Genomic DNA, 24,597 nt, shown 5'->3' with positions numbered 1-24,597 from the left:
CCTGACTAGAATTTACTTCAGATTAGCACGTCTCAAACTTATGGGGGTCCTCACTCTCCCCCCGTTTTCAGCCTTTCTGCTTGTTTTATGTCAGCTTTTATGGTTTGAGAAAAACTTGGACTTTTTTTTTTAAGCACTTACAGGTGGTCCAAGTCCCAAGAAGGTACTAGAAACAGATACGGACGTCAGAGGCCCAGGTTTGAGCCAGGCACCATAGTCCCCCTGTGTCTGTGGCGGAGAGTTACAGGGGCATCCTGCCTGGGAGCTGGAGGGGCTTCCTCTCGTGGTGCTGCAATGGTGGCTGCCAGCTCTCCGTGCGGGCGTGACACCTTACACAGTTGTAAGCCCGGGTCAGCTCTCTGCTCAGTGGCATCGGAAGGTCCTCTCTGGAGAACTGTCATTCAAATGCACATGTGGTCTTAAATGGGGAACTTGCAGGTCCCACCACCCTGAAGCACTTGGGACAGATGGCCAGAGCATGGTGACGACCATGTTCTCTTTCCCCGGGGCACCTCTCTCCCAGGCTCCCTTCTCTTTGACCCCCACTGTCTTTAAAGACAGGCGCTCCCTGGAGCATGACCACCCCCACTCCCACCACCCTCGCTGGCCCTCGCGGCCCTGAGTGGCTTACAGCTCTATTCTGCTAGCTGGGGCAGGACCAGAGGCCACCCTGTTCAGGCTGGGGACCTTAAACCGCCACAACTCATGCTCCCACCTCACCCCTGCTCAGGTGGCATCCTCTCTAGAAATCTTTGCTCTGGGGCATATTAGATAAAGGCATGGATTCCTTACTTGGCAAGCAGAGGTGCCCTTGAATCCTGCTCCCCTCTCACTTCCTGCACGGGGTGGGCCGCTGCACGGTGCGGGCATGTGCCTGCCACCTGGGCCATCTCTCTCACTTGGCCACAGCGGTCTCAGGCCTTTCACTCTCTGATCCATCTGTCACACCAGCCCCCGCAGTGGTGTTCCTAAAATACAGACTCTTTGGTTTATTTACTTGTTTAAAAACCCTTGAGCCTTTTGAGAAAAGTGGTTGGGTCTCGTTCATTCTGTCACCCCTTCCTGGCGCAGCCTGATGGGGTCTCCATCATGAAGCTCTGCTACAACATCTCCTGTGTCAGAGGACCCTCCGAGGTTGAGACTGGAAACTTCTGAGCCATCTGTGGCTCTTCCTTTCCCATCCCCACACAGAACCCGGTTTGGGTCCCTCCTCCCCCCCCCCCCCCATGGAAGGGACATGGGCAAAGGCAGTGTTCTTTCCTCCCTTCTCCTGCGGGAACCCTGGCTGCGCAGAAAGAAAACGTGGTGGAGCTGGGTGCCCCACCTGGATGGGTGGCTGTCACCAGGAGCCACACCTGACAGGCTCTCCGCCCCTCTCCCCCAGCTCATTGCCAGAGGAAAAGAACCGGAGCAGCTCCTCCTTTGAGACCTGCCCAAGGCCGAGTGAGAAGCCAGAGGTGGAGCGTGGAGAGCCAGACTCCGAGCAGAAGCGGAGCCGGGCTCGTGAGCGGAGGCGGGAGGGGCGCTCTAAGACCTTTGACTGGGCCGAGTTCCGCCCTATCCAGCAGGCCCTGGCCCAGGAGAGGGCCAGCGCCACTGGGGCCTCTGACGCCCACCCCGAGGCTGAGGCCGGTGAGCTGGAGCGGGAGCGTGCGCGGCGGCGGGAAGAACGCCGTAAGCGCTTTGGAATGCTCGATACTGTGGACGGGCCGGGCACTGATGACACAGCCCTGCGGATGGAGGTCGACCGGAGCCCAGGGCTGCCTATGACCACCGACCTCAAGACCCAGAACGTCCATGTGGAAATTGAGCAGCGGTGGCATCAGGTGGAGACCACTCCTCTCCGGGAAGAAAAGCAGGTGCCCATTGCCCCCCTGCACCTGTCCTCCTCCGAGGATGGAAGTGACCGGCTCTCCACCCACGAGCTGACCTCTCTGCTGGAGAAGGAGGTAATGGGTGGACAGGTGACCGGGTTCCCTGCGACGGCCTTCCCCAGCACCCACTGTGCCTGGTGGTGGCCTGAATGGTTCAGCCACATAATATTGAGGGAATGTGGTCCCTCCTCTCAGGGACTTGCAGACCACTCAGCGAGACAGACACACGGACAGACAGGTCCTTAGAGTACAGTGTAGGCACTGAGAGGTACGGGAGAGTGCCAGATCGTGCAGGGTGGCAGGGAGGGGACACCAGGCTTTCTCAGAAGGAAAAGGCATTAGCCATATGGGAGGGTGGGGGGGAGGAGAATGCCATATATAGCCGGAGGTGGCCAGAGACTAGGCTAATGGGACCCAGGGCCCAGGTGGGTCCTTGTCCTACCCTGTTTGAGGCAGGAGAGGGGCGTAAGCAGAGTTAGGTTTCCACAGTTGGTAGGCGGCCCTGGTTTGAAGGGGCCAGAGCTGGAGGCAGAGACGAGCCAAGCCCCGAGGCTTTCGCGGCAGCCTGGTAACCATTGATGGGAACTGAGGGGGGAGTGGGGCAGGTAGCAGGAGGCAGAGGCTGGATTCTAGCTAGTCAGGTAGATTCGAGATGTAAAACAGAGGCCCCAGGTGACAGGATTGCTGCCCTGCCACCGACTTGAAGGCTGCCCTCTGGGATGCAGAGATGAGCCAGTCCCTGCGTTTGTAACGGTGTACTCGTACGTGAAAGCGTGTCCAGAAATCAAATCTGGGAAACTCCATAGTGAATTTCTAAGTCTGAACGGGGAGTTTCCTGGACAAGAAGGTCCAGCAGTGGACGGCCTTTTAGGAGCACTCAGCAGCAGGATGTTTTAAATGTGTTCTTTGACACGAGTCGCCAAGTGAAGTGGAAGTGTTGTCACTTCGGCCTGCCTTCATTTCTTACCTTTTTCCTGTCAAGTTCACAAGGCTGACCTTCATCGCTAACATCACCACTTTAATTTCTTTTCCATTTTCTACACACATTAATGTAATAATAAAGTCAAGGTGCAATAAAACAGTTCAAACTCCCATTGCTCTAAACTGTCAAAATGGGCCTGCTGGCCTGCAGGCCACACATGTCAGGCCACGAATCTGCTGTAGACAGCGGAGTCGGAAAGCCAGGAGTCTCTGTACCTCCCACAGCCTAGCCTGGCGGCGCCCGGCTCATCTGCTGCACATGCAGCTTCCGCTTACCACAGCCGCTCCAGCGGGTGGGCCGGGGGCGCCCACACCCGGCATCCAGTAGGCACCGAAGGAGTGTTTGGAGAACAGGTGGATGGGTGAATGACTGAATTCAAAGCCATTGAAAGCAAGAAGAGTGTGACGTAGCTCGCTTGCTTTGTACGTCTTATGGAACCCTTCAGGAACCGTTTCTGCAAACAGAATTTTGTATGGAATCTGTTATATAAAAGTGGTCAAATGAGTTGTTTCGGCGGAAGCCTGGAGTGAGGGCTGCCCCTGGGCATCAGTGGCCACTGAGGAGACCAGAAGGACCCCAGCAGGGTGGTCATCTTCTTCTTCTTCTTTTTTAATATTTATTTTTGAGGCGGGAGAGGGGCAGAGAGAGAAAGAGAGAGAGGGACAGAGGATCCAAAGCAGGCTCTGCACTGACAGCGGTGAGCCTGACTTGGGGCTTGAACTCAAAAACCGTGAAATCGTGACCTGAGCCAAAGTCGGACATTCAACTGACTGAACCACCCAGGCGCCCCAGGGTGATCTTCTGACAACAGGCACAAAGCCCTCGTTTGCTAGTGGGGTCTGCCCATCACATCCTTATAGGGATGTGGGAATTCTGTGGGTACCCAGGGAAAAGTCTCCTGTTGTTATCTATGGCTTGAGCTGGAACCTTCAGTTCCAAGTGCTGCAGGTAAAGATGTGATCAGCACATGCACTGAAATGTGGCCACATGGAAGGCCAGCCGGGGAGTCCCATTGTGCTCCGGCCCAGCTGGAGCTAGAAACACCTCTGTGGGGGCACCCGGATGGCTCAGTCAGTTAGGCGTCCGACTTCGGCCCAGGTCACGATCTCACGGTTCGCGAGTTTGAGCCCCGCATCGGACTCTGTGCTGACGGCTCAGAGCCTGGAGCCTGCTTTGGATTCTGTGTCTCCCTCTCTCACTGTCCCTCTGCCTCTTGTGCTCTCTCTCTCTCTCTCTCTCTCAAAAATAAACATTAAAAAAAAAGAAAGAAAGAAATGCCTCTGTGGGTCTGTGCTGTGCTGCTCTGTCTATTCATTGCCATCACTTTGCTTAAAAATGTGTGTCTTTTTGTCCACAGTTGGAGCAGAGCCAGAAGGAGGCCTCGGACCTTCTGGAACAGAACCGGCTCCTGCAGGACCAGCTGAGGGTGGCTCTGGGCCGGGAACAGAGCGCCCGGGAGGGCTACGTGCTGCAGGTAGGGTTGAGGGGCTGCTGCGGCCCTCGTTCACTTGGCCTTCGGTGTGAAGGGCCCAGGCAGGCTAGGAATGTGCAAAACCTGGCTGAGCGGGGGGCAGCCTCTCCCCAGTGCCGCGCCTCTGGGCTCTTCTGCCGCAGCATCAGGGCTCTGTGTCGTGGGTCGTCTTCATTTTTCACCCTAGCATGACATTTTGGAGAATGTGCCTGAAACCTCTGTATCTGAGGGGTTTTTTTGTTTGTTTGTTAATGAAGTCATTCTAGTTGTCTTTCTTCTTGGCTCTCAGAGTACTTAATTATGTATGTATTATAAACGTCACATATTTGTCGTTTTTACTTGCTTTCACAATGGCAGTGTTAGGCCCATTTTACCAACTGAAGAAAATGGGTAACAGCCAGCCCAGTGCCTCCTTACCACTGTAAGTGGCAGAGCTAAAATTGGTTCCTTGTCTGTGACCTTGTGTGTCCCACAGCTGCAGGGCAACCTGGGGCTATTAGCACTAGCCTAGTGGCCCCGCTTCTTATTTTCTGCCCAGGCTGAAGTGTCGAGGGAAAGTGTGGTCGCCCAGCCATGAGCTGACTCCTCCAGTGGCTTAACGGGGAGCCTGATAAGAAGGGCAGCAGCCCGAGTCGTGAGCTGAGATCCAAACCCACGCCTCTCCGAGACTGGGGAGCTCCGTGCCTGCCTGCTGGCCAGCAGGCGGCGGGCACTGCCCCAGTGTGTCGCCAGGCAGGAGGGCGCCTGGACGGGGTCGGCCAGCATCCCAGGCCCTATTCAAGTTCTGGGGTACAAAACTACACACTCCTGCCCCATCCTGCTGACATGCTGCTGGGGAGAGGTGGTCGACGAAGGAGCGTTGGGGAAATGCAAGATGGGGTGATGGAGGGGAGGACCTGAGCTCTGGCCAAGGCTGAGGATGCGGCCTTCCAGTCAGGGTCCTGCCACTGACCAGTAGAAACTGGTGCCCTTCCCCACGGCCTCAGCCTCCTTGCTTGTGGAGACTTAGAACTTGACCCCAAGGGCCTTTCCGTGTCTCAGTGACCCAGAGTCTCTGTGATACGTGGCTGTGTCGGCATTTCCAGCCTGCGGCACGCCGGTCATCTTGGTCCGAGTCATGCCAGGCAGCACGTGGACCTCTGGGCAGAGTCTACCTGTCTCCGTGCCGTTTCTTGTTGCATGTTCCCCTTGCCTTCTCTTTCTCCCCCAGCTGTGACCGTGGCCCTGGGTGTCTCGTGTGCCCTGGAACCCCCTCCCCCGCCCCTTCAAGCCAAGTTGTGGCCATGCCCAGGTCAGACTCTCAGGCACCAGGCACTGGTGATGGTGGGTGTCCCTCTTTCCCATAAATGTCACTCTAGGGCTTCCTGGGTCATTTCGTGTAGACGTTCCGGGTTTGGGGAGCATCTTTTTAAACCTGCACGAATTCACTTCACATCAGGTGGCAAAGAAACTAGCAGCAGATTTTGCACATTGCTAACCTCTAAGAACCTGCCTCCGTGTCTAACCTGGATGATTGCATGAGCCTGAGCCAAAGCCCCTGGCGAAGCTGGGCGGGGCTGGCCTTTCCGCTAGGTCTAACAACCGTGACTTTTAGCCTCCCTTGGCGCTTTGAACAGGCTTCTAACCAAGTCATTGGGAACGAGCAGGGGAGGGGGCCTTTGGGGTTGAGGGTCAGGAGGAGTCAGCCCCCCCGGGGCGGGCACTGCGCTGCTGGTGCTGGGGAGGAGGAGCCTGCATGCTCGGATGTCGTGGAGTGTAACTGTAACATAACTGAGTGTCACATCTGTGGCTTCCCTGCCAGCACACCAGACCTAGAGCGAGCCACAGGCAGGCCAAATTCTTAGGCTGGGCTCTTCTCACTCTTGTTCATGTTCTCGTTTTTTTCCCCCTGCATTAATTAGTTCTGTCTCTTCTGCATGCCTTTCAGTTGGGGGAGTCTTGTTTCATTTGTGTTTTGTTTCTTGCATGCTTCACTTTCTTATTTTGAATTCCACAAAGGTTTGTTTGTTTCGTTGATGATCACGTTTTACTCCCTGGTTTCCGTTTCCCCCTCATTTTGTCTTCTTGCAGGTAGAGATTAGTTCTTCCTGTTACTGTAGAGGACGGGCTCCGCTTCCCAAAGGAACATGTTTCAGCTGTTACCTCACTGGCTCCCGAGCAGTGGCTTCCCTTCCTTCTCTCCCCGTCCTAGAAGGAAGTGCCACGTGCCACCCGCCACCCACACCCCAGTCCTGGCTTTCTTAGGGTTTGTTGCCTAGAGCTGGGTACCCTTTGTGTTGCCAAACAAACAAACAAACAAACAGATCCCGCCGCTCTGCTCCTCCCCCTGTCCTTCCCAGCGATCTCTTGTCCTCCGGTCTGGTCTTCGTTTTGCCCATCAGTGTGCTCCATTATTCAGTTTTGTTTGGTTTAGTTCTCCTAGAAGCCGCTTGGTTAGAGCCGTGTGATGTCCCTGTCCATGTTTTCTGTTTACCTAGAAGCAGCTACTTGCCAAAAAAATTAAGACGGTTTGTCGGATTCTTTTCTTAATTGAAAAAAAAAAAAAAATTATGCCGAGGATAAAAGGCAAACCCACCAAGGAGCTTTTCTGTGGTTGACCCTGGCCAGAGGTGTGACACTCAGAACGGGGAGGCCCGAGTGTTACTAACCAGTGTTTAATCGGTTTTTTTAAGACTGAAGTGGCCACCTCCCCATCCGGTGCCTGGCAGAGGCTCCATAGAGTCAACCAGGATCTCCAAAGCGAGCTGGAGGCCCAGTGCCAGCGCCAGGAGCTGGTCACGCAGCAGATCCAGTCCCTGAAGCGCAGCTACGGGGAGGCCAAGGACGCGATCCGGCACCACGAGGCCGAGATCCGGAGCCTCCAGGCGAGGCTCAGCAACGCCGCCGCCGAGCTCGCCATCAAGGAGCAGGCGCTGGCCAAGCTCAAGGGTGACCTGAAGCTGGAGAAGGACAAGGTCCGCGAGCAGCTGGAGGAGCGGCAGCACAGCGAGGCCGCGCTCAGCGCTCAGCTGCAGGCTAGCGAGCAGAAGCTCAAGGGCGCCGAGGCCCTGCTGCTGGAGAAGACGCAGGAGCTGCGCGACCTGGAGCTGCAGCAGGCGCTGCAGCGCGACCGGCAGAGGGAGGCGCAGCGGCTGCAGGGGCGCATCGCCGACCTCAGCCAGCAGCTGAGTGCCAGCGAGCAGGCCCAGAGGCTGATGGAGGAAAAGCTGCAGAGCAACTACGAGGCGCTGCTGGAGAGCTGCGAGAAGGAGAAGCAGGCGCTGCTGCAGAACCTGAAGGAGGTGGAGGACAAGGCCCGCGCCTACGAGGACCAGCTGCAGGACCACGAGCAGCAGGTGGAGGTCCTCCAGAAGGAGAAGCTGAGCGCCAAGTTCGAGGGCAGCGAGGTGGTACGCCAGCTGGAGGAGCGCCTGGAGATGAAGGAGGCCAGCATCCACAAGCTGGCCGAGCACGTCCAGAGCCTCAGGGACGAGCGGGACCTGATCAGGCAGCGCTTCCAGGAGCTGATGGACCGCATCGCCCTGTCTGACGGGGACGTCGCCGAGCTCCAGGAGAAGCTGAGGGGAAGGGAGGCTGACTGCCAGAGCCTGGAGCACTCCTACAGGAGGGTGGCCAGCCAGCTCCAGAGCATGCACACTCTGCTGAAAGAAAAGGAGGAGGAGCTGAAACACATCAAGGAGATGCACGAGAAGGTTCTGGAAAAGAAAGATCAGGACCTCAATGAGGCTTTGGTTAAAATGGTCGCCTTGGGGAGCAGCTTGGAGGAGACAGAAATGAAGCTCCAGGCAAAGGAAGAGATCTTAAGGAAGTTTGTGAAGGAGTCATCAGAAGACGCGGAGGAGCCGCGGAGCTGCCCGGAAGAGGCGGAGGACGGCATCGTGCTGTCGGGCCCACAACCCCAAGCCGCTGCCGCGCCTCCAGCCTTCCCACATCCGAGGCTCGAGGATGAGGATCCGGGGGCTGTCCCAGGGGAGGAGCGTGGTGACAGCAGCCCCAGGAGAGAAGAGAGTCCAGGGACCCTGAAGTCGGAGGTGCCCGACAGGGAGGGGCCCCCTCAGAGCACAACAAAACCCGACCAGGGAGTACCTGGCGTTAAAAGGCAAAGAATCCGGTTCTCCACGATCCAGTGCCAAAAATACACGCACCCAGATGGGTCTGAGAAGACCTGGACCAGCAGCACGTCCTCCGACACCAGCCAGGACCGGTCCCCCTCGGAAGAGAGCATGTCGTCAGAGGCCACCCCCAGCTCCCTGCCCGCGGCCAGCGACTCCGACACCTATCTCTCCATAATACACTCCCTGGAGACCAAGCTCTACATCACGGAGGAGAAGCTCAAAGACGTGACGGTGAAGCTGGAGAGCCAGCAGGGCCAGAGCCAGGAGGCCCTGCTCGCCTTGCACCAGCAGTGGGCCGGCACCGAGGCGCGGCTCCGCGAGCAGCTCCGCGCCAGCCTGCTCCAGGTCGGAGCGCTGGCCTCCCAGCTGGAGCAGGAAAGACAGACGAGGGCAAAGATGGTCGAAAATCACGTCGGGGAGCTAGGCGACTTCCAGGTAAAGAACAGCCAGGCTCTGGCTTGCTTAGAAAACTGCCGAGAGCAGCTGCGATCCCTGCCGGTGGCCAGCCAGGAGGAAACACAGGACGCAGGAGCGGGCCCCCTGGTCGGCGTGGAGCACGCGCCGGGCAGCAGCGTCCAGGCCGGGAGCCGCTGGCCAACGCCTGCAGACAGCGGGGCGCAGGCTCAGCCAGAGGAAGGGGCTTTCTCGGAGGTGGGGAAAGCGACTTCACAGCCACTGCACCGGCCTGAACTGAGTGAGCAGGAGCAGCTGAAACTCCTTTCTGACCAGATAGCCCTGGAAGCCTCACTGATCAACCAGATAGCAGACTCTTTACAAAACACAACATCGGATATCTCGCGTGTTCTGCACGAGATTTCTCAGTCAGGAAAGTCGCCACTGGAACCTGAAAGTGCTGCTGTCTGTCCTGGGGCCCCAGCGGACACCTGGGCTAAGAAGGTGCTGGTGGATGGCGAGTTCTGGAGCCAGGTGGAGTCCCTGAGTAAGCACCTGGGAACGCTGGGAGGAGAGGCGGCCGGTGCAGCAGGAGGCGGGCAGCAGAGCGTCCCGCAAGCCCTGGTCCCCGCCCTGGCAGACGCCACGTGGGTCAGGGCAGAGCTCAGCTTCGCCCTGCAGTCGGTGAGGGAGTCATTCCACCGCCGGTTGCAGAGCATCCAGGAGACCCTCCAGGGGACCCAGATGGCGCTGCAGCAGCACAAGCGCGCGCTCGGGGACATCCTGGGGGCCTACCGGACCCCCGACTTTGAGAGAGTGATGCAGCAGGTCTCCGAAGCCCTCCAGCTTCCCGCAGGCATTGAAGATGGCATGCAGGCATCCTGGGACTTGAGCCCGTTGGGAGAAGTGCTGAGTCCTCAAGGAGCCGGCTTCCAGGAGCCCTTCTACTTGTCCACCCAGAGCTCTGGGGCCCTTGTTGCCATTCAGGAGGAGCTCGCCCTGCAGCTTAAAGATAAGGCCAGCCTCTTAGGGGAGATATCTGCCGCTTTAACCTCGCTTCCCCCGGTGGAATCAGTAAGAGATTGCCAGAAGCTTCTCCAGGCATCCCAGAATCTGTCCTGTAACACTTACTTGGGAGGCCTCGGTCAATATTCTTCGTTATTAGTTCAGGACGCAATCATTCAGGCTCAGGTGTGTTATGCAGCCTGCAGAATCCGGCTGGAGTATGAAAAGGAGCTCCGGTGCTACAAGGCGTCCTGGCAGAACAGGGGCACCTCCTGTCAGGAGCACGAGCAAGCGGTCGGGGCCCTGAGGGAGGAGTACGAGGGACTTCTCCGGAAGCAAAAGAGCGAGTACCTGGAAGTGATTGCCATCATCGAAAGGGAGAACGCAGAGCTCAAGGCCAAGGTCGCCCAGCTGGACCATCAGCAGAGATGTCTGGAAGAAGCAGAAAGCAAACACAGCGAGAACATGTGTGCCCTGCAAGGGAGGTACGAGGAGGAGATCCGGTGTGTGGTGGAGCAGTTGAACAGGGCGGGGGACACGCTGCAGGCCGAGCACAGCAGAGTCCTGAGTCAGCTGGATGCCTCGGTCAGGGACCGGCGGGACATGGAGAGGCACCACGTGGAGCAGATGCAGAGCCTGGAGGACAAGTTCCAGCTCAAGATCAAAGAGCTGCAGACCATCCACGAGGAGGAGCTGAGGACCCTGCAGGAGCACTACGCCCAGAGCCTCCGCTGCCTGCAGGAGGCCCTGCACCACTACCAGGGGCGGCCCCCCGAAGCCCTGCCGGCTCCCGGCCCCCCGGGGGGCCCTCGGCAGCCCCCCTCCTCCAGCTGGCCCGCAGACCGGCCCCGGGACGCTCCGCAGCCAACCGGGGGAGAGGCTGACTCCATGACGGGGCTGAGAGAGCGCATCCAGGAGCTCGAGGCCCAGATGGACATCATGCGGGAGGAGCTGGAGCACAAGGACCTGGAGGGCAACGCGGCCACGCTGCGGGAGAAGTACCAGAAAGACTTTGAGAACCTTAAGGTTCTGGAGCATCACTTAATTTGCAAGGCAGTTGAGGGGCGGGCATCATGCCGCCTGTCTCGGGGGGCAGCGTCTGCCTCACAGGGCTCTCGGGGTACAGCCGAGACACGGTTCTTGGCTCTGGGTGACTGAACACGCAGAGTCAAGCTGTCCCTCCCCTGACCCCTCGCTGGCGTGCTGTGGTCTCAGAACAGGGCCTGGGCAAGGGTCTAGCCTCCTGCTCAACGTCCACCCCGCCCCCCCCCCCCATCCCCCAAGGAGGACTCGCGGAAGGACAACAGGAGTACCGCGGGACAGAGAGTGTGGTGTCCCCATCACCTCTCTGCTCTGTCCCTCTGTGTGCCCAGCAGGGAAGCCTCTATTGTCCTTGTCCCAGCCTCACCCTCTCTTTCTGCCCCTGAGGAACCCACTCCAGGCCGGTACAGATGCAAACCTGAGAAGCACCCAGGAGAAGGGGCCAGAGGCTCCCTCAGAGGGTGCCTCCTTGTAACTGTCCTAAGAGAGCAGAGCTGGGGCTCCCAAAAGATGGTGTCGAGGGTCCCTCTCCCGTTCCAGCTCCCTGTGGGGACCTGGCACTTAATGGGCACTCTGTGAAAGATGGGCTTCTCTACTGAGCACGCCTCTCGGCTGCTGGTGTCCTTTTCCGGGGGCCGAGAGGGATGACCTCTGCCCAGCAACTGTCCCCCACAGCCCACCGCATTTCACACTCTGCCTCATTAGGCAGAGTACCCAGGCCCTGTCGTGTCAAGGTGACCTTCCCAGGCTCCCTGGGGCCTTGGGCGCGTGGGCCAGTCCGGGTCCTCCCCCGCCCCCGTCGTAGCTAGAGGTGCCTGCCTGCGCCTGCCCGGAGCTTCCCCTCAGCTTCTCAGCACCCTCCTCCTGAGCTTCGCCCCATCCCTCGGGGCTGCGCGCAGTAAATGCCCAGGCTCCTCTCAAGACGTCCGTCCCCAGGCAGGTCCCTAGCGTGATGGCGCCTCGCTCAGCCGGTGCCCACAGCTGGCTCCCGCCACACGTGGGGCTGACGCTGCTGTCCGGCGGGCCGCTCGTCCCTGTGGCCCCGGAAGCGGAACAGAAACGTGCTGTGAGTCAGCGGTGTGGTCTTGGCGTCTGTGTGATGGCACAGCCCACTGACCACGGACGAGCACGTGTGGTCGTCGGCAAGCCCTCCGACGGCCAAGAGGCCGTTTTCACTGTTCTTTTAACAGAAGTGTACAGGTGACGCCCCCTGTGGCGCTCAGTGTGTGTGAGCACCGCCTGCAGATGGGGGCCAGGCTTACCTTCCAAAGCAACGTGCACAGACACTGTTCCCTAGTGCCCTTCCGGGAGAGGACTCCGCTCCTTCCCGTGACGCCTAGCGGGTCTGTGTGGCCGGGCGCCTGGGCGCATTCACACCTTGTGTCACAGTGAACTGCTTCCCCTCCGTGTTCCGGCACAGTCCCTGTGCAGTGAGGCACTTTCAGCCCTGTGTCAGTCAGCTGGGCACCGATGAGGCCCAAACAGGTGACGTGATCCCACTAGTTAGCGAGAAGTCACGTTGGGGCCTCTGGTAGCGTGACTCTGGGGACCTGGACGCTGCTCGTGCTGTGTATCCTCTGTCGTGTGCCTGTGAGCATCCAGCCCATCCTCCGTGTTCTCACCCCCTCGAGACACAGAAATGACAACCAGACAGGACTCCCAAGGGGGTCTGGCTGATGGCTGTTACTTTGTGCAGAGTTTTGCCTGGGTCAGGGAGACCAGGGTCTTGGCCTGACAGCCCCTCTTCCGACAGCTGTAGGCTGACACCTCCCCTCACAACTCTGCACGGTCGTCATTGACGGACTTTTATTGATCCCAGGGATTACTGGCTTCAAAATTAAAATTTGTTTACAGGGGAATCATTTTTAAACACGTATGCTGTCCAAGGAAGCAGCTGGTCTTTAAAGATCATTCCATGTTTCTGTAGGAAGAATTTTCACCCTTAACTTTTAAGTATTCTAAAGCACTCAAGTCACACTAAACCCTAAAAGACCTACTAGCTGTGTGTTCACTGTGAACCAGAGCATGCCAGAGGAAAGATGAGGGGCTTGGAGAGGGCCGGGGGCCGGGAGCCACAGCCCTCCACTTCCTCCAGCTGGCCTGTGGTGTGAGCGGAGGCCCCCAGCTTCCAGATGGGAGCCACCTGGGAGAAGTAATGCCCAGGTCATGGTGGACAAGAGTTAAGACCATTTGCACAGTGCAGCCAGTCTGTGGAGATGAAGTCGAGACTGTGACCACGAATTCAAAAATACTGACTAGAGAATCTCAGGCCACTCAGTTACTGCGGTGGCTCAGACAGGGACACCCAAGTGTGGTGATTTGATTCCTTTGTGTCCTTTCTTGAATCCACGTGCAAGAAGATTGACCAAAGAACATATAGGTTGGGAGGGAGGAGCCCCACCATACTTTGCATTTGGGATCTAACATGGCCATATTCTTCAGGTTTGTTTTTTTTTTTAATCACCGAAAGGCCTGATCCCTACTCTGAATGAGATCTTGCGAGGGATTGAGACAGAGAGTGTACCTCCATGCCCAAAACAGCTGCACATCCCACCCTCTCACAGCCGTGTGGCACGTTCACCTGCCCCTCTGATAAGAGCAGTCTGATTAGCCATGCCCGGGGTTCTCTGTGTGGATGTGTAGGATGGTTTGATCCCGTCTTAGGGTGTACCTGTGTGCTTCCCCCAAACCCGTGTCCAGGTAATAAACCAGCCTGCGTTGTAACAAGACATGAACCGGACAAGCTTGGAAAGCAGTTCTGTTATGTCTCTCGTTTCAGTTAGTTAATCAGTGCCCCTCTCTGTCTTCCTTGAAAGAGGAAGAAGGAAGATGCAGGCTGGAAGAGAAGAGATCGTGTGGCCTAACCTGAGTCCCCCAGTGGACACCAGTTTAGGGTGGCCAGCTGGTTAGTGGCAGGGCCAGACCCCCTGGGCTGTGTGCACCACCCCCCGCCCCCTGTCCTCACCAGAGTCCCCATCATTCACAGGACGGTCCTGGCTCCCTCCAGCTGGCAAAGACTCGTCCCTGTTTGTGACTGCTTATGAAATGCCCTGTTTGGTGCCGTATAACTCAAACCAGACACAGCCAGTCTCTTCTCCTTCCCTGTGGTCAGTCCTGCCCAGCAGCAATTCTATAAAGGTCCAGAATCAGCTATTTTCAGTTCCACTGCAGCTCTTCCCGCCACAGTACCGACTTTCCACAAAGCAGGATTCAGAACAATCACGGAAATGAGAGAACGTAGAGCTATAAACTCTCTTCTAAATGCCGATAGCATGAAACACCCAGCAGCATCGGTGGGAGCCTGCACACAGGCGTCAGATGCTCCATTGGCTCCGTGCGCGGTGTCAGGGAGCCTGCCGCCTGGACCAGGGAGCCTAGAGGGGCCGGGCTGCTGGCGCACTGATAAACAGAACACCCAGCTGAAAGGTAAAGAAATCCATGGAGTCCCTTTTGCATCTTACAGGCTACGTGCGAGCGAGGGTTTGCTGCGATGGAAGAAACGCACCAGAAGAAGATCGAGGACCTGCAGAGGCAGCACCAACGGGAGCTGGAGAAGCTGCGAGAGGAGAAGGACCGCCTGCTGGCTGAGGAGACGGCGGCCACCATCTCAGGTGGGAGCTGGGCCTGGGAGCCAGTTTAACCCCAGGGGCGTGGCAGGTGGCCGGCTTCCTGAGCTGACTGCACGGGCTTTTGCTTGAGACTTAAGCTTCATTATCCAAGAGAATCTTTCTCTGACAGTTCTCTGGTTTTGGGGGCCCTCCGAGGGCTTGCAGGCCCAGAGCCGGCACCCCCAGCGACACCTGAGGGGCTGTCCACGGCCCTTTGACCACATGAGACCCCCTCTGCCCCCAGTGCCCGGTAACATCAGCACAGAGGAGCTGCGGCTTCTACCTGGCGAGGAGACCGTATCACAGGGCCGACGCACTCTGCCCTGAGCAAGCATTGGTGCCGTCGGTTTTGTGTTACCTTCCTTTCGTGTAACCCTGCTTTATGGTGGTTTGTCATTTTAGGGTTAAAGAAACAAATAAACCAACCTGAACACGTGCTTGTTTTGTAAACTCATGCTTGATTTCAGTGTCGACACTTATTTCGTCAGTTTGGCTCTCTTCTAACACACGGGGAAAAAAATGCACCTGCATCCCTCTTGTGGTGGGAGTTCCCTGGAAATTGCTTGGCTCGTGCCTGCCTCAGAGAATCGGTTTGGGAGAAGCCTGCCTGACCGCTCGTGAGACCACGAGCAACTTAACAGTGGGCAGCCATCAGGCTGTCCTGTCCGCCTTGCCCCTCGAGCCTCTCGTGCTGATGGCCATGTCTTTGCAGCCATCGAAGCCATGAAGAACGCCCACCGGGAGGAGATGGAACGCGAGCTGGAGAAAAGCCAGCGGTCCCAGATCAGCAGTATCAACTCGGACATCGAGGCCCTACGACGGCAGTACCTGTGAGTCTGCTTCCTGCCCACTGGAGGCGGCCCTTGTGGGCCGGGCTCTGGAGGGAAGCCCTTCGGATGGGGAGGGACACCTTTCCTGTGGCTTTGTAAGAGCCACAGGGACACGGGTCCCAAGGGTGGGCATTGGCGGAGGCCTGAGGGCTCTGAGAGCACCTCAGCCACCCTTCCTGAGGGGCCGAGCACCTTCCCAGTTCCATTAGTGGAAGAAGCAGCCTTTTCCAAGAGGTCCAGGCTGCTGACAGCAGCATCACAAGGCTTTGATTTTCTGAGCATGGTTAAAGCCTGGTCCTGGTTATCAGACACAAAGTACCTCAAAAGTTAGCGTTGAAAACAAATCACCAGAGTGAATTCTCTGCTGACATGAGAGTTTTGTCCGTGGGACTGTTAAGCTACTTGGGAGAGGAGCAAGTCAGGCTACAGGACAGATTCTGTAAGCCTGCGGTGCTTTTTTCGTTGTTTATTCATTTTGAGAGAGAGAGCATGCGCGAGCAGGGGAGGGGCGGAGAGAGAGGACAGAGAGAGTCCTAAGCAGGCTCCGCACTGTCAGTGCAGGGTCCGGCACGGGACTGGATCCCATGAAAACCGCGAGATCACGACCTGAGCCAAAATCGAGTCAGACACTTAACCAGCTGAGCCCCCCGGGCGCCTTGTAGTACTGTTTAAGTGTCCCTGTTTTAGCTGGATACGAACTTGCTGAGGCCACAGAATGAATGCACGGGCCCCCCTCTCTGCTCAGCCTTTGCCTTGTGTCTCATCGTTCCTCAAGTTTCGCAGAAGGGGCTCACAGAGCCTGTTAGAGGCCTGGCCCCGGGCGTGAGGGCGCAGAGGTGAACGGTGGCCTCTCCCCAGGGAGGAGCTGCAGTCCGTGCAGCGGGAGCTGGAGGTGCTCTCGGAGCAGTACTCGCAGAAGTGTCTGGAGAACGCCCACCTGGCCCAGGCGCTGGAGGCCGAGCGCCAGGCCCTGCGGCAGTGCCAGCGTGAGAACCAGGAGCTCAACGCCCACAACCAGGTGAGCCGGCGGCCAGGCGAGCCCGAGGTGGACTTGGGAACCGGGCCTCACGTGCGGTGGCCCCGAGCTCCTGAGCCACGGAGCGGCCCCCCATCCACAGGCTTCTCCCTGACGTCTGACGTCTCCTGGCATATTGACGGAAACTCCCTGCGGGTGGCGGAGCTGGGACCGTCTGCCACCTGAACCAGCTGTTTCACTTCGGAGTCACTTTGGCTCCAGCCGATCTGGGCTCTCTGAGATGCCTCAGTCTCTCCTGAGCGTCTCTGGATTTCTGCTTCGTCACTGCTGAGCAGGGCCCGAGAGGGAGCGTCATTGCATCTGGTCCAGGTCTCCTGTCCCCGAGGCTGGGACTGTATTTAATCGTCTCCCAGTCGAGTCCATACACTGTTCACACTTTTTTTGTCAGATTATTCTTTTAAATTTTGCCTATTCAGAAAATCGGGGTACATTTAAAATCCTGGCTAATGGAAAGGCTCAAGGTAGATATAGTTTGATAAAAGCTACTCTGGGGTACCAAATTGGACCACTATCTGCGTGACCCACTGCTGGTCTTCCGCAGGCACTGAGTTGGCCAGCTCCAGACTCAAGGTCTCCCTGGGCCTACGGTCAGCCCGTAGGAGGGCGCTATGGTGGGACTGGTTCCGCCTAGTCACTGCAGTGGCCTAACATGTCCAGTTGTTAATTGGAAAAAATGGTTCAGAAAGTGAGCAGGGAGGGCCTAACCCTGTGGAAACTCAGTTAAGCAAACCGTGAGACGCACGGATGCTAGTTATGGTGACAGAAAGGTATCGAGGTATCCTGCATACGCAATTCAGCAGATGCTTACAGAGCCCACGTGAACAGCTTCTGCAAGGATATAAATCACAGGCGGTGACAGACTCACACGTTAAATCTAAAACGCCGCGGTGTGTGTGCGCACAAGCACTGCCCATGGCCTCCTGTGCTCACACAGGAAACCGACCTCTCCTGGTTGTGTCGTGTGAGTGCTGCCCCCAGGTGGCTCGGTTAAGCATCCTTTTGTGCTGTGTTGCTGTCTCTCAGGAGCTGAACAACCGCCTGGCTGCAGAGATCTCACGGTTACGGACGCTGCTGACCGGGGATGCCGGCGGAGAGGCCGCTGGCTCACCTCTCACGCAGGGCAAGGATGCCTATGAGTTAGAGGTACCACTCAGCCCCTCCCCGAGCCGTGCACCACACGAGCCCCAAGTGGGGACCGAGGGGTGGCCCTTAGCTTATGGTATCATTGCAGGGATGAGAGTCGGAGACAGCAGGAGGGGAAGTACGTGGAAGGATCCAGATCACCCCAAGGGCGACAAAAGACACTAGCTGCCAGGCAGCGTGGGGTCCGTGGCAGGAGTGGGGGACCTCTTGGGAGGCCACGGGGACCTTTGACCCCATGGCCACACCACAGATACCGACCACCTGAAGTGAAACATTTAATAGCTGTGTGAACACCACAGCCGCTTGCAGTTTTAAGTCAGAATGATTGATTTGTATGTCTTTTTATAAAAGCACCTAGAGTCTTTCTCCCCATTCAGTTAAAATTTGGTCATGAAAATATGCTCAGTGACGTGAAGGGAGGCTGAGTGAGTTCAGGAAAAGTTTCAGCAGGATGCTTTCATGGGCCCAGTCCCGGGAGCTCACCATGGCCCCTCGGCCGAGAAACAGGACTCTCGGGTCCAGGAGGAATCGCAGTGATTCCTTTCTGTTTCTGTATATGATGTGCAGGCTGTTAGCAATGGTTAAGTGTGTTTGGTGGCATTTCTGGCCGCATGTTGGCAGGGAGGAGGACGAGGACAGTGTCTGCTTCCCAGGGCATGGAGACATTCCCTGCTCGGCCCTCATCTTTGCTTTCAAGACTCTGGAAGTCCCTTTGCTGCTGAATGTCAGTCCCTAACCTCTCTCTCATTCTAGGTCTTATTGCGGGTCAAGGAGTCAGAAATACAGTACCTGAAACAGGAGATCAGCTCTCTCAAGGACGAGCTACAGACGGCGTTGCGGGTAATGGCACCTGCCGTGGGAGACAGACCTGGGGATGGGCTCAGGGTGGAGGTCCCGTGCACTCCAGTTGCAGGCTCTTCTAGAGTGGATTTCATTTTTATGAGGGACGTGCTTTCAAAAAATTGAGTTCTTTCTTTTTTTTTTTTTAAGTTTATTTATTTTGAGAGAGAGAGAGAGACAGAGAGCATGAGCAGGGGAGGCGCAGAGAGAGAGAGGGAGTGAGAGAATCTCAAGCAGGCTCCGCACTGTCCATGCAAGAGAACTGTGAGATCGTGACCTGAGCCGAGATCAAGAGTCAGACGCTTAACCGACTGAGCCACCCAGGCGCCCCTCAAAGTTGAGTTCTCTTAAAACAGCATTTAAGCAGGTCCTTGTTCTCCGTGCCTCTTGTGTGCTTTGGCGGGGACTGTGAGACCAAACAGAAATGTTGTCCTGGAAAGTGAGAGTTTGGTGAAGCCCACTTATCTCCACCAGGACATTCTTGGAATCAGAGAGGAGGTGATGGAATCCCTGGGGGCCATTCAGTCACTTAGGAAATCCAAGACAGAGGAGGGGGTTTCCGGGAGGTCTTCAGTGGCTCAAGTCTATGCCCGTGCTTGCCAGAGCTCCCGGGGAGTCTCGTCCCGCGTTGAGACGGACTCTCAGCTATGCCTGTTGAGTTCCTGCCTCTGGAAAACGGGCGTCGACCCGCCTCTCCTGACTGCCCACGGCATCCCTCAGTCGTTCTGCGGAAGCGTTCCAGCCCCGGGAGACGGACCACCCGGCCTGGCCCTAACCACCACTTGCCTCTGTCCTTTTTATCCCCAAGGACAAGAAGTATGCTAGTGACAAGTACAAGGACATCTACACAGAGCTCAGCATCGTGAGAGCAAAGGCCGACTGTGACATCAGCAGGTTGAAAGAGCAGCTGAAAGCAGCAACGGAAGCACTGGGTGAAAAATCCCCTGAAAACACCCCTGTGTCCGGATATGGTGAGTCCTCCAGGCTCTGGGCCCGGACGAGCTGTGGTCAGACAGTTTCACCAGCACCCGAGTGAAGGCAGAAGAGTCTTCTCTGTATTTACACCTGAGTTTCATCGGAGAAGGCACTGGGGCTGGAGGGTGCCCTGGCTTCCACAGGCTCCCCAGGGTTGGGAAACCATCTTCCTCTCAGCACGCCGGTGGGGACGGTGTACTGATGGCTTTGAAGGGGACGTTGCTCCGTTAGCGTGTGTTTTCACAGTAATAACAGGTTGCATTTTTTGCATTTTTCTGTTTTCCTCAAGAACTCAATAGCTTGGTGACAGCAGTTGTCACCAGTTGCTTGACCCTGGGGCTTAACCATAAAATCTGTAAGAGGCCATGGGGGCAGGAGAGGGGGAGGGGAGGGGCAGGGGAGGACAGTCCCCCCCGAAGACATGTTGTAGAGTAATATCCAGCAAATTCAGCTGTTGTCTCTCAACCAGCCAAGCACTAGCGGTCGCGGGGGTGCTGGCCGCCAGGTAGAAGAAAGGTCACTTGTGTTGCTGCCAGAGGCGGGCAGGCAGCACGAGAGCACCATCTATAATCAAACTGTAGACTAACCCTGGAGGCTGACAAAGTGACGACAGTGGCCGCTTCCAAGGCGGAGCCTGGGGTGGCAGGGGCCACGGAGAGAGGAAGACGTGGAATTTGGGGGAGAATGCATATATCCCGGGACCTGCCAGTTTAACTTCTGAAGAACCAAGAGCACAGAGATGTGCAAACAAGGATATTTAGCAGTTGCAGCAAATAGAGGATCATGGCTTCTTAAAAGAGGCCAGGTAGAGATTGTGTCTCGACGTGGAAAGAGATCCCTAAGTGTGCTAAGTGTAAGCCCCACCCCCAGCAGGACACAGGGTGCGGTGCGACCCAGCGAACGTTCGTTTAAGCAGCCATGTTTAAGAAGCCTGCAGGACTGTGCACCAGACTGCGAATGGGGTTGTCTCCGTGGGGGTGGGTTACGATGGGTCGTAATAGTCCCGGGTTGTCAGGGGGAAGGTGTGGTTAAATAAGCAGCGGGACAGTTGGTCCGCTCGGCAGTTAGGGCCGCGGCGCGGTCCCAGAGTGAAGCGCACCAGCCGCCCTGCCGAGTGCCGCTCGAGCCAGTGTCCCGCACCGGCGAGGACAGCCTAGCCGCGTGCACACAGGCGTCCTCCGGTGCTTCCCGCACTTTGAGTTGTTCCGAGAAGGATCTAGTGTATTTTACGGTTACTGGCTTTGTGCTCTCTCAAAGCTGTGTAAGGAAATGTCGTGAGTGTGGCAATAAAAACATGCTTTGGAGATTTTTTAACATTCAGTCTGATTCCCTAGGGTTTTTTAAAACCAAAGTAACGGTTCTGTTTGTTCTTTCAGATATAATGAAATCTAAAAGCAACCCTGACTTCTTAAAGAAAGACAGATCCTGTGTCAGCCGGCAACTCAGAAACATCAGGTCCAAGGTGAGTCTGGCATCCTGCCCCCAGCTGTGTGGGGCTCTTGGACTTTAGGGAGAGGAGCTGGAGTCAGAGCCCACCACGGGCCGCAGCAGAGGGTCCCCAGGTCCCAGAACTCATCTGGCTCCACATGCCTACCCACTGGGCCAGTTCTGGTGGCTTCGAGCCCCAGAAGCTCCTTCGTGCCGAGGTGGAACCAAGTTTCGACAGTGACGATTGAGGGGCCAGGCCTCCGAGAAGCAGGGCTCGGAGTGAATTCGACCTTAGACGTCCAAGGCCGGATTTCACCCCAGTGCCCTCCTGGGCCAGCCCCACTGTCTGCACTGTTCTGCACACGTCCCTAATTTAATACGACGCCACCTGCCTTCGAGAGAGGAAGCTGCCTACGCCTCTTGGCCCAGCCACGTGGTAGCACCTCCTGGCGCATGGCCCCCACCCCGCCGAGCGCCTCTCCACGGGAAGGACGGGCGGAGGGTGGGAGTAGCGAGCATGTTGCATTTGGGATTTATTGTGTGTGTCTTATTTTTTGCTCTTTCCTCTGACAGTCCGTAATTGAGCAGGTCTCATGGGATAACTGAAACGAGCCCGCTTCCAGGTCCCCTGTCATGTAGGTAAACCACCTCTCACCACCCACCCATCTGCCGCCCTCGAGGGGGCGGCAGGCTGCATGCACGGCTCACACCTCCATAGCAAGCTCCTTGTTTTATCGCTCCAGCAAGCACATACGCAGCCCGGGTCAGGTTCCCCTCACCTGTTATTAACGGGTTAACGGGCACTGGAACCTCCTACTAGGCTTGACCCTTTGCCGAGGGGAGCATCCCCCTAGCTTGGCAGGTGGTCCACAGAGGCGGCGTCTTGGGTGGGCGTGGGCTCGCGAGTGGCCCCCGGCGGTGGTCAGAGTACAGGTCGAATGATCGGCGTATTCCACGTTCTCTGGGGTAAACCCTCCAGAAGGGACCCGGCAGGGACCCGGCCGCCACTGGCAAACAGGGTCTCGCATCTTGGAGAACCCCCGCACCGAGTTAACGGGCCAAGGCAGGGCCGGACCCCGGTATTCAGGGAGCCAGCACGTCGCGGGGATGGCCAGGAAAACGGCTCAGCAGAGCGAGAGGACCAGGAGGGGTCGGGGCTGAATGTTTACCAGCACTTTGGGGCTGTTTTTAACAAAAGGAAAAGCTTCTTTCTGGGTGCTGTGGAAGGCGGTGGGGGCACCCAGGTGCTGGCTGAGAAATACCAGCCTCTCTGAAAACAAACAGGACAGTGGGCCCGTGCCCGGACACCCCCAGCCTGCCACCAGGCCGGCGTCCCAGTCACACAGCCTCTCGCTCCTGGTGTGCCTCTGGCCGAGCCGACCCGATCTCATTAGTTCTCTGACCACAGTCCTGGCGGTGACGCCGACGGGCCCAGGGCCACACACCGGCTCCTTGTGCTCGTGTGTCCGCGGCTCACTCTGAGGATCCACGGGCCGGCATCCTCCGTCTGAGGGGCTTCAGCCCGATGGCTCTGGGGGAAGCGGGTTTGTTTTAAAAGGAAGACTTTTAAGAAAACACAAGTTTTAAACCTAGTCAGTTTGGTTTTATTTATTCTTCTACAGTCCCAAGTCACTTAGAACCAGATATGGCTGAGGCTTGATTGAAAACTTTGTTTGGGCTTTTTTCTGTAAACGTGAAAAACACTCTGTTTAGCAAAAGGAGAACTTCTTTTGTTTACGGTTTTCTTATTGAAGGTTCTACTTCCTATTTGAGGTTGAACCGTAGCCGCTGTAAGTTCACTGTTAATGATTTAGGCCTGTTGCCCATCCCGGCAAATGACGGGCGATGAAAAGCTTCTGCTGCGCCCTCCCGGGACCTGGCTGCGGTCAGGCCACCCCGTCGGAACACACTGTGTTTCCCGGGGGTATGTCTGAGTTTGTCCCTTCTGGAAGAAAGGCCAGAAAGTCAGTGACAAGACCAATAAGGGACTTTGCAGTGATGTGCCGGGAAGACCTTTTTTGCTGGCCAGGAGGCAGCTAAAGGCAAGGTGGAGAGTGAGGGCACTGTCGGGCACACCCACGAAGGTCGGGGCCTCTGGCGCAGCCTCAGACCCTCGGAGGTGCCAGCACCCAAATGAGAGGGGTAAGGAGGCCAGGAATGGGGTTTTCCCAGATGTGTTCGAGTCCACGTGACTTGGCCAAGTTTCCAGTGTCTCTGTGACACACTGTCCCCCTGGCCTGAGTAGAAGGGGACCTTGCAGATGTCCTTAAGGACACCTCTTGTGATGCCAGGCAGGCCTAGGCCTGTTTGCAGTATCCACCGGTGCTCACTCTCGGACGTGCGCCGTCCTTTTCCCTGGATGTATTTGGAGATCCCTCCCCGCCCCGCTCCCGCTCCACCACCACAGGAAGACCCGGGAATGAGGTTGCCCAGAATCCACACCTGTCGGTGGTGCTCTTTGATGTGGGATCTGATGTGTCCTCGTAATGTCCTTTGTTGATGTTCTCTTTCCGTATCCTGCCTCACTCAAAAGGATAGACAGTCTCAGCTCCCACACAGTCAAAGCAAGCCCGTTGCTTCAGAGCCTCGTGGCTTTTCTGAGATCGAGACCAGAGCGGACCTTTCCCACGGGGTCCTCATAGAGGCCCCCATCCGGTGGTCTGAGTTTGGGGTCACGGAGGCAGTTGTTGGAGAGACCAGCCCTGTGGGAGGAACGAGCCCCAGAGGAGCTGGCTGTGTATACCCCAGGAGCCCTCGTCTGGGTGCACAGGGTCAGCACGGGGGTCACTTACTTTCTACCTTGATAGCTCAGCTCTGGCGCACAGCGGTATGTGACCCTGAGCCCATGGCCTCGGGCTGCCCCTCGCCGCCCTGCTCCCCAACTGCCTGTCCCGAGCACAGCAGGGACTCCTGACACCGGAGAGCCCACCGGAAGCGGAACGTTTGCTCTCCCTCTGTCCGAGGACCCTCCCCACCAAGTCCCCCGCCAGAACAAAGCGGTGCGGCAAGTGACGGGCCAGCTGGCACTTAGGTGTGGAGCCTCCCGCACCGCGGCCACGTCCAGCACCTGACGCTTCTCTGCCCGTGGCTGCCCCTTGACCTGAAGCACTGGGGGAAAGACCCGAGAGCGGATGAGGCGGTTATGTGCATTAAGGAAATTTACACTTCAGGGTGGGACACGGATTTGCCCCGCTGAGTCCTCCGCTGAGTGACCCAGCGGCAGGCTTCAACAGGGCCCCTAATGCCTGCTTCTCAATCTGGACCAATGGGTTTCAGAAGGGTTACTCATAGAACCCTTTATTTAAAAGAAAAACGAAAACCAGTGACTTCATTCATTTACACACCTAGACCTCACTGCTCCACAGTACAGAGAGCAGGCAGAGCTGTTCTAGGCGATGGGGTGGGGGGACGCCAGGGCCCGCCTCTCCTGCCTCAAACTCTGTGGGAAGCTGTGTCCCACAGGCCTCACTCACAGACACGCGCTCCGAGGCAGCAGCCTGCGCCGCGCCGGGAGCTCCCAGGAGTGTGCCAGAGCGGGAAACGGCAGGCCAGGCTCTCGGGCCCCCCGGCCCCGCTCCACTTCACGGTGCTCTGATTTCTGGCTAAAAACCACAGTGGTCACCTGGAGCCTGTACCCGGGGCCACCCTTGAGGTTCATACGTCCCAGAGGAGCCTGTACCTTTGTGAGTTCTGGCACATGCCGGCCAGTGGGCAAGTCTGAGGCTGGTGTTGAGACGGGCCACGAAGATCACGTGGCCACTGAGGAACCAGCCCCATCCAAGCTGGTGCCAAAGTAACCTCAGCCACGCTCTGAGGATGTTCCTTTTCTTGTCGACAAGTTAGATCTTTGGGAAAA

At 57.2% G+C, this 24,597-nt stretch overlaps 1 protein-coding gene across 6 annotated transcripts in view; it reads left to right on the top strand.

Moving 5' to 3' along the window:
• The window catches only part of MPRIP (myosin phosphatase Rho interacting protein), a 146,349-nt gene that overhangs the window by 120,317 nt on the left and 1,435 nt on the right, over positions 1-24,597 (top strand). For 3 of the 6 annotated variants that reach the window (XM_086686231.1, XM_086686230.1, XM_086686226.1), the window contains 10 exons: positions 1,385-1,949; positions 4,214-4,330; positions 7,000-10,866; positions 14,345-14,492; positions 15,202-15,319; positions 16,178-16,337; positions 17,379-17,498; positions 18,252-18,338; positions 19,147-19,309; positions 20,690-20,775. In XM_086686231.1, coding sequence (XP_086542357.1) covers positions 1,385-1,949; positions 4,214-4,330; positions 7,000-10,866; positions 14,345-14,492; positions 15,202-15,319; positions 16,178-16,337; positions 17,379-17,498; positions 18,252-18,338; positions 19,147-19,309; positions 20,690-20,775 — 5,431 coding nt within the window. Of the gene's footprint in view, positions 1-1,384; positions 1,950-4,213; positions 4,331-6,999; positions 10,867-14,344; positions 14,493-15,201; positions 15,320-16,177; positions 16,338-17,378; positions 17,499-18,251; positions 18,339-19,146; positions 19,310-20,689; positions 20,776-21,314; positions 21,381-24,597 lie in introns of all 6 variants that reach the window. The other 3 variants (XM_086686227.1, XM_086686229.1, XM_086686232.1) reach the window with 3 other exon arrangements.

This window comes from Puma concolor, chromosome E1 (genome assembly GCF_028749965.1).
Source record: "Puma concolor isolate L17-30 chromosome E1, mPumCon1.1.hap2, whole genome shotgun sequence".
In the NCBI taxonomy this organism is placed as follows: Eukaryota; Metazoa; Chordata; class Mammalia; order Carnivora; family Felidae; genus Puma; species Puma concolor.
This window is presented reverse-complemented; position numbering and strand designations above follow the sequence as displayed.